We start from the raw sequence: 11,976 nt of genomic DNA, 5'->3' as shown, positions 1-11,976 counted from the left end.
CATTCATACTAGTAAGAATATATGTTAATCTTGTATTTGTGTTCACACTTCAAATCCTTTGAAAGTGTTCTTACTGTTAACGCTTGACACAGAGAGCAAATAGATGACACGGTCTGTTGCTGTCGCTGTTGACTGGCGGTCGAAGAAAAGAAAAAGGAGAAAGTGATGATGCATGTTGGAAAGAAATAAAGAAACAAAAAATGCAACTAAGAAGTTCAATTTTGAGTTGATAACTGATTTTATTTGATGCTTACAATATTGTTCATGTCTGCAATTCTGCAAAGGTAACTCAGAGTCTAGAAAGCTTATGAAATAGGCCCGAATCCTTGATTCAGTGCTCAAACAAACTCAGTTGGATTGCATGCTGCTTAGGCCGTGATCATATGATTTCTAGGAATCCAGGTTCCAGTTAGTACATCCCTTGCTAGGCATAGTCCGTCTACAACATGTCCAATATCCATCCGCTCTCTCGGCAAATCTGCAGAACAAGCAACTCCTATCCTGGCCATGATAACCAAGCACTTCCTAACTCTTTGCCTTTGATCATCTTGGACCTGATTCCTATTGCTTGAGCCATTACTACGAGTGCTGCTTTCTTTTATTTGAAGAAGCACCGGATCACATATTTCTTCTACAAGTTCAGGCAAAGCTATCTGAACGAACTTGTGCAGGTTCAGACCATCTTTGAACATTTCATCTGTAGGCCTCTTTCCAGTAAGCATCTCCAACAACAGGATTCCGTAGCTATACACATCGCCATATGTTGAAACCTCGTTTCCCATTCCATACTCTACAGGTTTCCGTACAGAAGATACAGTTAAAAATTGAAATAAAAAGAGAATTGTTCTCTTGTACATGTTAGAAAGAGGTCGAAACAACAATCCAACTTACCGGGGGCAATATAGCCTATGGAACCGTTAATGACATTTGCAGTGCTTCTGTGCGAAGGAAGTGAACATGAAGCATCTGGGAGGTACCTTGCTAAACCAAAATCAGCAACGCGAGCAGTCATGTCGCCTTCCAAGAGAACGTTGCTGGGTTTCAAATCACAATGAATTATTGGTACGTGAGAGTGGTTGTGCAAATAATTTAGAGCATTAGCCACGTCAATGGCAATGTTTACCCTCTGAATAAGGTTCAAATGGCCCTGCACGATGGGGGCCCCAGGTAGCCTATGAGCTGAAAAATGCAGCCACTCTTCAAGATTTCCATTCACCATGAATTCATATATCAAAGCTTTGAAATCATTTCCTTGAAAATCGATACTTGAACACACGGTCAATAGCTTGACAAGATTCCGGTGCTTAATGTTTTTCAAGGCTTCACATTCAGCTGTAAAACTTTCTCTTGAACCTTGAACATTAAGCACTTTAACTGCAACAATTCTTTCCTCCTGATTGAGAATTCCCCTGTACACAGACCCGAAGCTACCAGCACCAATCAAATTCCGAGAAGAAAACCCATTTGTCGCTTTGAGGAGATCACCGTATGAAACTTTCAAGAGTGAAACCTCCCATGATGGTCCTGAAGTTGTCTTCGTTCTTGATTTTCTTGATAGATAAAGAAGTACACAGCGCAATGATTGTCTTGATGGATAAAGAAGCACAAAGCACAACAGGAAGACAACTCCAATAGCACTCCCACAGGCAATTGAGATAAGTACTTTTCGCCATGGAAATATTTCTTGCTTAGGTTTTTCGTCAGATTTTTTGGAGATGCATGGTGCCAACACTAGCTGAGATATACCTCCACATAGCCATTTATTTCCAATAATAGAAAACGAAGTTGAATTCTGGAAAACTCCTTTCATCGGTACTGCACCTTCTAAATCATTGAATGATAGGTTCAAGTTCCGCAAGACGCGGAAACTCCCTAAATAGTTTGGAATTCTTCCAGTTAAGAAGTTGCGAGAAAGGTCAAAGTCTTCAACTCCTCTCAAAGAACTCCAAGCGTCAGGAATGGTCCCTTGCAAAAAATTTCCTTCCAAATGCAAACTTTCCAAACTTATGCAGTTTCCTATTGAGCTTGGAATCTCACCAGATAATTTGTTATCAGATAGATCCAAGTAAGCAAGCTGCAACAAAAGACCTACTCCAAATGGAATGGAATGAGTAAAATAGTTGTGGGACAGATCCAAAATCTGTGACAGGGATGATAAACTGATGACTTCATGTGGAATGGGACCACTAAGATTATTTTGAGAAAGACTCAAAGATTGCAAATTCCTGCATTCACCGAGACTGAGCGGTATGCTTCCTTGTAAGTTGTTCGACATGAGCAGTAATCTGCCTAACGAAGTTAGATTGCCTAGCAAAACTGGGATAGTACCGAACAACTCATTGTGATTCAATGACAGACTAAAAATTTTATTCAGTTTACATATTGAGATTGGTATAGGGCCCCTCAATTGGTTTACCTCAAAGCCTAGTATCCCCAAGTTGATGAGATTTCCAATTCCTACAGGAATGCTTCCGCGTATCTGATTCCCTCCCAATCTCATTACCTCGAGCTTTGTTGAGAGGTTGCTGAGAGATTCAGTTAGCACTCCTCCAAAATTATTGCCACTGATATCCAAACGCTCTAAGTTGGTGCAATTAACCAGAGAAGAAAGGAAGTCCAAGTCACCTTCCTCATTATTTACGAGATTGTTAGCATCCATTTCTACCCGGAACAGATTGGACATCCTTGCCAGATTAGGCACTCTTCCAGTAAAAATATTGGCTGAGATACCAAATAATGCAAGGTTGGATGCATTGGAGAGTGAAACTGGTATTTGTCCACTGAATCGGTTGAAATGAAAAGAAAAGGCTTGGAGGTTTGGAAATACAGTGTGGCCCAAGCCAGGGGGAAGAGTTCCATGAAGTAGGTTTTCAAGCACCGAGATGACTGTAATAGAAGAGAGGTTGTACATGGAGGGAGGGATGGTACCATTCAAAATATTGGAACCCAAAACAAGGTATTTTAAGTTATTCAACTGGCCAAGGCTATCTGGAATACCTCCGCGCAGAAAATTTTGTCGCACAGATAGCATCTGAAGAGAAGAAAGATTTCCCAAAGAAGGTGGGATTTCCCCACTGAATTTATTACTTCCTAAATCAAGGTATTTTAAGCTATTCAACTGGCCAAGGCTATTTGGAATACCTCCCTGCAGATTATTTCGTTGAAAAGATAGCATCTGAAGAGAAGAAAGATTTTCCAAAGAAGGTGGGATCTCCCCACTTAGTTTTTCCAAAGCTCTGAGTTACGAACCAGAGAGGCTGAGTTTTTACAAGAAAAAAAAACTTGCATAAAATCGAGCCTTAGTTCTTCCTATTTATTTGGGTTGTACTTGGTTCTGTTCCCCCTTGTTTTTTATATTATTCGGTTGGCGTCGGGGTTTCAGTGACAAGAACTGTCTGTGTAAGCCGGCTGTTTTGTTCTATATGTTTGGATTTTAAGGCCAAATGGCACAAGACTGATCTCGATTAATTAGAAATTTAGATATAAAAAAACAAGGAAAATAAAGATCAACCCAAATAAATGTGACAACAAAGTGATCGGGGTCAAGTGACAAGAACTGCCTGTGAAAGCCGGCTGTTTCGTTCTCTCTGGATTTTCAGGCCAAATGGCGCAAAGACCAGTCATGCCGGATCCTGCAGAACTTGCTGTCAACCGCGCTGGAGATCAAAGAAAGGACAACGGTAAACTGATTATGCATGTTCGAAAGAGAGATCTTCGGTTATTTCTTGGTCAACATTGTATTGGGCTGAACTAATGAAAGACCAATGGGCCGGTCTAAGCCCAACTCAAAGGCCGCGGATTTTTCTCCTGCGTAGTTTTTGCCTCTGCGAGCAATTCGCTCGGCAGTTTAGAGCCGCGGAGAGAGACAGTGGGGGAGACGTTTCTTGCTTGTCAGTACATTTGACTCGATCATGGCCTTGTTCACTCAGCCAGAAGACGACTCCGTCCCGACCACCGTGTCAACTCGCCCGTTCGATGACGACGGTTATCTGAGGAGGTTTTGGCGGGTCCGACTATCCGATTTTGCCGCCTCCGTCAGAGATGCTGCCTGAGGAGGGCTTTCGCTCTCCGATAATGGAGGAGGTAGGGTTTCGAATTTCGATTGTTTGTGATTGAATAAATAGTTCTGCAGAGCAATTAAATTTTGACTCTTTTGTGCAATTCGGTTGAAAGTTCTTGGTTTTGATTTGGTTTGATCTTTCTGTTGCTCCAAAAATTGCATGCCTAGTGAGCAGTGATTATATTTCTGATATCAACTTGTTAAATTGAATGTTTATCAAAAAAAAAAAAAAAAAAATATAGACTTGTTGAAATCTTTATGAATTTAACATGTAAGAATGTGGGGCTCAATTCGAAGCGGAAAAGATTCGTGATTGTTGTCAATGTGTAGTTATTGACTATCAGAAAATGGTTTTATGTTTGCATAGAAGGTGGTGGAACAATAAATGGTTGAATTCTGTGAGGTTGTAAGGGAGTTATCGTAATCCGAACTCTTGTGATATTCAGGCAGAATGCAATTCAGCTCGAGGAGAAGGAAAGGCGGGAAAAGGAGTTGTTGGTTCAGATAATCGAGGAAGCAGATGAATTCAAGGTGGGATTCTACCGGAAGAGGAAGATCACTACTGAAAATAACAAGGCTGCTAACAGGGAAAGGGAGAAGGTTAGATCAAATTAAACTTTCCGAAAAATATGATTAGCGCTATTTTTTGTTTTTAATAAGATCTTCTGAGTAATAATGTGGTTGTCTTACCTCACTGCCTCAATTTTAAGTTTGGCATGCATATTAAGATCCCTTGAGCTGATACTGATAGTGTATTTATTTCATTTGTTCTTGAATTGCTGGTTCATTGAATAATTGATCGAAATTGGTGTTGAAGAAGAGCCACAAATTGTTAACACATAGATCCCCATGTCCACCTGACTTGGTTTTCCAGGAATTTACTGAAAGATCATAACTTTTACTCCCTCCACTGGGACTTAGCATATCTGAATACAATTACGTGATGATCACAACTGTTTAGGATTCGCTACATAAAACTCAGCTACAACGTTTCCCCATTAGGCTTCATTGTAAAACAAAGATTACTAATACTGTATGTTTGGTCGGGTTAATGGTTTCTGACATCTAGTTTTTTTTTTTTTTTTTTTTTTTTTTTTGGCTAAACATTTTGGAATTGAACTTTGTCATAACGTTTTGGTTTTCTTCGCCATTGATATCCATATCGATCTCTCTGGCATCTAACTTCTAAGGTATGAAGACGTACGAAGTTAATATGCATTCCTAACAAATTGTTTTGAACTTGTATTTTTGACTTTTCTCAGCTGTTCCTGGCTAACTAAGAGAAGTTTCATGCTGAGGTAGGCAAGAACTACTGGAAGGCAATGCGGACCTCATTCCCAATGATGTGCTGGCTATAGAGAGGAAGAGAGGGAAGGAGGATCAGGAAAAGAAGCCATCCATTCTCGTTGTCCAAGGACCAAAGCCTGGAAAGCCAACCGAGCTTTCAAGGATGAGGCAGATACTTTTAAAGTTGAAGCACAATACCCCTCCCCACCTTAAGCCTTCACCACCGGCCCCAGCTCCCGCCAAGGATGCAAAACCGAGTACTTCTGCTCCCCCCAAGGCAGCATTGTCGCAGCTACCCCCGAGGTTGTAGTTGCTTCTTCGTAATTTGCCTGGCGTTCTTTGTTAGGCTTATTTCGTAGAAACTAAGTACTTCCATTACAAGGTTTCGAGGTTTGGAAATACAGTGTGGCCCAAGCCAGAGGGAAGAGTTCCATGAAGTAGTTTTTCAAGCACCGAGATGATTGTAATAGAGGGAAGGATGGTACCATTCAAATTACTGGAACCCGAAGAAAGATTTTTTAAGCTATTCAACTGGCCAAGGCTATTTGGAATACCTCCCTGCAGATTATTTTGTTGCAAAGATAGCATCTGAAGAGAAGAAAGATTTCCCAAAGAAGGTGGGATTTCCCCACTTAAACTGTTCCTGCCTAAATTAAGTACCTGAAGGTTGGACAAGAAGCCAATTTCAATATGAATCTTGCCACCAAGAATGTTATCGCCTAAGTCACGGTAGCGGAGGTAATATCACCACTGAAGGAATTGTTACCAAGGCGTAATTGTTGCAGCCCGAACAAACGACCAATTTCTGGAGGGATGTTGTTGGTGAAGCTATCGTTTACGAGGTTTAATTGGCAACGATTCCCGCACTTGGTCGGTTGTTATGATTGTGTTGGATAAGAGACGTCTCCGTGTGTGTAAGCGGCCCTCAGTGCTGCAGACCAAAACAAATTGACGCAAAGACTTCAAGTTTGATTGTGTTGGATAAGACATCGCTTTCTTGCAATTCATTAGAAATTTCGGATATCAGAGTCGGAGAATCAACGCGGTTTTGCCAAATAAGTGTGAGAGTCAATACAACAACCACAGACACGACACAAATGTTTTGAAGTAGCTTTGAAATATGAGTTTAAGAGTTTAATTAATTTTAAGCCATCCATGACTCAGTCCTCCAACCAAGTCTAGTCACACCCAAATTTTATCTCAAGACACCAGCAATCTCTTCCCACTCATCGAAGTTTTAAAATTATAACTCGTTACACTACTCATCCAGAAATTCTTCCAAAAAATTACCCCTCGCTCACCCAATTTATTTATGGAACTTTTTAATGAAAATGACTTGACATAACAAAAATTAGCCGACAATTCATATGTGTTTTCGTTTCTCTTAGGAAAAGCTTCACAAACTCGAAATTAGCAACAATTCGTGAATTACAGATTCTTGAAGAAAATGAAGAACAAAGCACACCACAACAAACAGAATCAGAAAATGCAGCATGGATAAAGAAACCCAGAATTCATACTCTAAATCGAAAACTCTTACTGATGTTAGGGAGCGAGAAGAACGAATCATTTTCGGGTCCAAAGAATAGTTCGATGAGTGTCTGCTGAAAATTTGTATAAACCCAAAACTTATAAATCATAGCTTGCTAGCTGCTCATGTACAAGGCTATATAGCCCAGAGTAGCCTTGTACTTGGCTCCGCCCTGAATCCCCCTTGTTTTTAATTATATTCGGTTATTTTCGGGGTCTCATTGACAAGAAGTGTCTGTGTAAGCCGGCTGTTTTGTTCTCTCTGTTTGGAATGGTGATAACAAGGTATTACTTAATACTCTAGGCCGTGATCGGCTGCAGCAATCAGCATTGCTGATGTCCGGCCGGTCGCTCTTCCAACAAAGCTAATTATACTCTGTACTAAGTGCTAGTTAGGCTGTGATCAGGACTTAAATTATGGAAATGAAAATATGAATAATTACATATTTTAATAAGAACATTAAACATACAAAAAAAAACAATTTCAACAAAAGAAAATTCAATTCCCTCGTTCAACTCCTCCCCGTCATCATTAAGAAGATCACCATGAAAAATAGAAGCACGTCATGGGATTCACTACTTCGGGGCCGTGATCACAGATGCTCTCTAGGCCTCCTTGTTCCAGTTAGCACATCCCTTGCTAGACACAACTCAGTGACAACATTGCTTATGTCCTTTCGATCTCTCGGCATTGCTGCAGAACAAGCAACTCCTATTCTTGCAATGGAAGTCAAGCACTCCACAACCCTTTGTCTTTGATCATTTGGGACTTGATTCCCCCTATTACTTATGGGATTAGTACTGCTGCAGCTTTCTTCCATTTGAACAAGTAGTGGATCACATATTTCTTCCACACGTTCTGGTAGAGCCATCGTAACAAAATACTGCAAGTCCATACCGTCTTTAAACATGTTATCTGTCGGCCTCTTGCCTGTTAACATCTCCAACAACAGGATTCCGTAGCTATACATGTCGCCATATGTTGACACCTTGCTTCCCATTCCATACTCTTTAAGTTATATGCACAAAAACACAGCTAGGTTCTTATGTGTGACTTCAAAAACTCATGCTATAAACAGAAACATCGTCCAAGCATAAACAATATATGTGTGTGTGTGTATTTATTTTCTCAAAAACACAAACATTTTTTTATGTATGACTTCATAATTTAATGCTAAAAATAAAAGAAATCTCCTTTGTGTGTGTATATATATGTCACAAAAATTTACCTGGGGCAGTATAGCCTATTGAGCCTTTTATTGCATTGGAAGAGCTCTCGTGCACAGGAAATGGACAAGAAGCCTCTGGGAGGAACCTTGCCAAACCAAAATCACCAACACATGCAGTCATGTCACCATCCAAGAGAATGTTGCTTGGCTTTAAATCACAATGAACTATTGGCATGTGAGAGTGGTTGTGCAAATAATCCAGAGCACAAGCTATGTCGATTGCAATGTTTACTCTCTGAATGAGATCCAGATTCTGCTGCAGATTGGGTGGATTGTCGCCCAGTTGAGCTGAATTATGCAGCCATTCTTCGAGACTTCCATTCACCATGAAGTCATAAACCAAAGCCTTGAAATCATTCCCCTGAAAATCGATGCTTGAACAGGCAGTCAGTAGCTTGACAAGATTTCGGTGCCTAATGGTTCTCAGAGCTTCACATTCAGCAATGAAACTTTTGGAAGCTCTTGCACTTTGAAGATTGAGTACTTTCACTGCAACAATTCTTCCTTCATACTGATCAAGTGTTCCCTTATATACGGACCCAAAACTACCAGCACCAATCAAATTGGCTGCAGAGAACCCATCAGTTGCTTTAAGGAGATCTCGGTAGGACAATTTCAAAAGTGAAACCCCCAGTGATGATCCTGAAGTTGACTTCACTCCTCTTGCTTTTCTTGATCGATAAAAAATCACAAACAAAATCGCAAAACTTAATCCAACAACCCCACAAGCAGCTGAGATAATTATTTTCAGCCTAGAAGATAAGCCTTGCTTAGAATGGTTGGAGACGCATTTGGGCAATCTTAAAGAAGGTATACCTCCACAAATCCGTGAGTTTCCTGTGACAGAAAACGCACTTGTATTCTCAAAAACTCCTTTCATTGGTAATGCACCTTCAAAATCATTGAACGAGAGGTTCAATTTCAGCAAGAACCGGAAACTCTCCAAATAGTTGGGAATTCTGCCAGACAAGTTGTTGCAAGAGAGGTCGAAATTCTCAATCGCTCTCAAAGAGCTCAAGGATTCAGGAATGGTCCCCTGCAATGAGTTTCCACTCAGATACAGAGATGCCAAACTTGTACAACTCCCTAAACTTCGTGGAATCTCACCAGATAACCTATTGTCAGAAACATCCAAGTAAACTAGATGCATCAAGTTGCTTACCTCCATTGGTATGGATCCAGTAAGCTTGTTGCTGGATAGATCCAAAGTTACTGACAAGGATGCTAAACCAATAACTTCTTTAGGAATTTGACCGCGAAGATTATTTTGGGAAAGAACTAAAAGTAGAAGATTCCTGCATTCTCCAAGACTTTGCGGTATGTTGCCTTCTAACTTGTTTGACATGAGAATCAACCTGGTCATTGAAGTTAGATTTCCAAGAGAAGATGGGATGGTACCTGATAGTTTATTCTCGTTCAGATATAGAGCATCCAACCTTTTCAGTTTACCAATAGAACTTGGTATTGTGCCTGTCAATAGGTTTTCCTCAGAGGCTAGTGACTCCAAGTTGACTAGATTTCCGATCCCAATGGGAATTCTTCCACGTATCTGGTTACGACCAAATACCAGCAGGTTGAGCTCTGTCGAGAGATTGCTGATGGATTCAGGTAGCACTCCTCCAAAATTATTGCCACTAACATCAAACTCCGTTAATTTGGTGCAATTAACTAGAGAAGAGATGAAATCCAAGTCACCTTCCTCATCATTTCCAAGATGGTTATTGGTAAGTGATAACAAATACAAATTTGACAGGCGTGCCAGACTAGGCACTTTTCCAGTAAACTCATTGAATGAGATAGAAAACAGTGAAAGGTTTGAGGCATTGGAGATTGAAGTTGGTATCAGTCCACTGAATTGGTTGCCCCAGAAATAAAAGATTTCGAGGTTTGGAAATATAGTTTGGCCCAACCCAGAGGGAAGAGTTCCATGCAATTTGTTGTGAAGCACAGAAATGAGTGTAATTGATGAGAGGTTGTAAATCGAGGGAGGGATGGTACCATTCAAATAATTTTGACCCACTGAAAGATATGTTAGTCTTTTCAACTGGCCAAGGCTATTTGGAATATCTCCATGCAGATTATTTTCTTCCACAGATAACACCTGGAGAGAAGAAAGATTTCCAAAAGAAGGTGGGATTGCCCCACTTAAATTGTTTTTGCTTAAAGCAAGTACCTGAAGCTTGGACAAGGAGCCAATTTCAATTGGAAGTTTGCTCCTAAGATGGTTTCCAGCTATGTGAAGTACTTGGAGGTTAGAGCAACGTGATATGTTGAATGGAATATCACCACTGAAGGAGTTGTTACCAAGGCGTAGTTGTTGCAGACGGAACAAACGACCAACTTCTTGAGGGATGGTGTTGTTGAAGTTGTTGTTTTGGAGGTTTAAAATTCTGAGAAAGCTCAAGTTTCCAATGTGGGGAGGTAGCTGACCATTCAGCCGGCTTGATTCAAGGTCCAGCACGGTGACTCTCTGGTGTCTGCGGCCACAAGCAATGCCTTGCCACTGACAGAAGTGGAGGGATTCATTCCAGGAGCTAAGAATGCCCAGTGGGTCGTTCACGATTTCAGCTTTAAATGCAAGCAAGGACTGTCTATCCGTGTCATTCCCTCCTAGACGTAAGGATGATGAAGTGATCATCAGGAGAAACAGTTGCATGATAATAGAACAGATGCTAATAATGATACCCGAGAACCCCATGTGTACGCGCTGTGAAATAAAGCTCGAGTTGTGAACCAGAGAGGCTGAGTTTTTACAAGAAAAAAAAAACTTGCAAAAAATCTAGCCTTAGTTCTTCCTATTTATTTGGTTTTGTTCCCCCTTGTTTTTTATATTATTCGGTTATTGTCGGGGTCTCAATGACAAGAACTGTTTGTGGAAGCCGGCTGTTTTGTTCTATATGTTTGGATTTTAAGGCCAAATGGCGCAAATACTTGAAAGAAATTGTCATAGTCATCACTTGTTCTGGATTAATTAGAAATTTAGATATAAAAAACAAGGAAAATAAAGATCAACACAAATAAATGTGACCACAAAGTCAACAACAAACACAATTATTTGAGCTTTGATTCTCAACTGTAAAAATAATAACTTTTTTTTACGTTGAAATGGTGATAACAAGGTGTTACTTAATACATTAGGCCGTGATCAGAGCATTGATGTCCGGCCGGTCACTCTGTGACATCCCACATCGCCCAGGGGAGTGATCCTTATATGTATATTCTCATCCCTACCTAGCACGAGGCCTTTTGGGAGCTCACTGGCTTCGAGTTCCATGGGAACTTCGAAGTTAAGCAAGTAGCGCGCGAGAGCATTCCCAGGATGGGTGACCCATCGGGAAGTTCTCGTGTGAGTTCCCAGAAACAAAACCGTGAGGGTGTAGTCGGGGCCCAAAGCGGACAATATCGTGCTACGGTGGTGAAGCGGGCCTAGGTTGTGGTGGGGGCTCGGGCCGGGATGTGACAATTTGGTATCAGAGCCTAACCCTGGCTGCGTGTGTGCCAACAAGGACGTCGGGCCCCTAAAGGGGGTGGATTGTGACATCCCACATCGCCCAAGGGAGTGATCCTTATATGTATATTCTCATCCCTACCTAGCACGAGGCCTTTTGGAAGCTCACTGGCTTCGAGTTCCATGGGAACTCCGAAGTTAAGCGAGTAGCGCGCGAGAGCATTCTCAGGATGGGTGACCCATCGGGAAGTTCTCGTGTGAGTTCCCAGAAACAAAACCGTGAGGGCGTAGTCGGGGTTCAAAGTGGACAATATCGTGCTACGGTGGTGAAGCGGGCCCAGGTTGTGGTGGGGGCTCGGGCCGGGATGTGACAATTTAATCTGACACTCCCCGACCCCGATATTCCCCGAATACCAGGATAG

The 11,976-nt window shown here is 41.3% G+C and overlaps 2 protein-coding genes and 1 pseudogene across 2 annotated transcripts; 1 reads left to right on the top strand and 2 right to left on the bottom strand.

Moving 5' to 3' along the window:
• Positions 1-6,370, top strand: part of LOC137721224 (clathrin light chain 2-like) — a 43,881-nt pseudogene extending 37,511 nt beyond the window's left edge.
• On the bottom strand, positions 232-3,697 carry LOC137721002 (probable LRR receptor-like serine/threonine-protein kinase At3g47570). The gene is made up of 3 exons (XM_068460131.1): positions 3,627-3,697; positions 892-3,236; positions 232-790 (listed from the first exon to the last, which is right to left on the bottom strand). Exons 1-3 carry the CDS (start codon positions 3,695-3,697, stop codon positions 369-371), a joined length of 2,838 nt encoding a protein of 945 aa, XP_068316232.1. The 3' UTR covers positions 232-368.
• Positions 6,371-7,320: 950 nt separating the features above from the next.
• On the bottom strand, positions 7,321-10,804 carry LOC137721363 (putative receptor-like protein kinase At3g47110). The gene is made up of 2 exons (XM_068460458.1): positions 8,107-10,804; positions 7,321-7,886 (listed from the first exon to the last, which is right to left on the bottom strand). Exons 1-2 carry the CDS (start codon positions 10,802-10,804, stop codon positions 7,471-7,473), a joined length of 3,114 nt encoding a protein of 1,037 aa, XP_068316559.1. The 3' UTR covers positions 7,321-7,470.
• Positions 10,805-11,976: the final 1,172 nt, after the last annotated feature.

Source organism: Pyrus communis, chromosome 16, assembly GCF_963583255.1.
Source record: "Pyrus communis chromosome 16, drPyrComm1.1, whole genome shotgun sequence".
NCBI classification, from domain to species: domain Eukaryota; kingdom Viridiplantae; phylum Streptophyta; class Magnoliopsida; order Rosales; family Rosaceae; genus Pyrus; species Pyrus communis.
The sequence above is the reverse complement of the archived record's forward strand: the minus strand, read 5'-3'. Positions and strand labels throughout refer to the sequence as shown.

What these genes read in the sequence shown, in the direction of transcription:
- LOC137721363 (XM_068460458.1), bottom strand. Translation starts at nt 10,804, where the DNA reads ATGGGGTTCTCGGGTATCATTATTAGCATCTGTTCTATTATCATGCAA. An exon ending in AATAGGCTATACTGCCCCAG is followed by an intron (nt 7,887 to 8,106) that starts GTAAATTTTTGT and finishes TATAACTTAAAG; the next exon opens with AGTATGGAATGGGAAGCAAG.
- LOC137721002 (XM_068460131.1), bottom strand. Translation starts at nt 3,697, where the DNA reads ATGCATAATCAGTTTACCGTTGTCCTTTCTTTGATCTCCAGCGCGGTT. An exon ending in AGCAAGTTCTGCAGGATCCG is followed by an intron (nt 3,237 to 3,626) that starts GCATGACTGGTC and finishes TTCGTAACTCAG; the next exon opens with AGCTTTGGAAAAACTAAGTG. An exon ending in CATAGGCTATATTGCCCCCG is followed by an intron (nt 791 to 891) that starts GTAAGTTGGATT and finishes GGAAACCTGTAG; the next exon opens with AGTATGGAATGGGAAACGAG.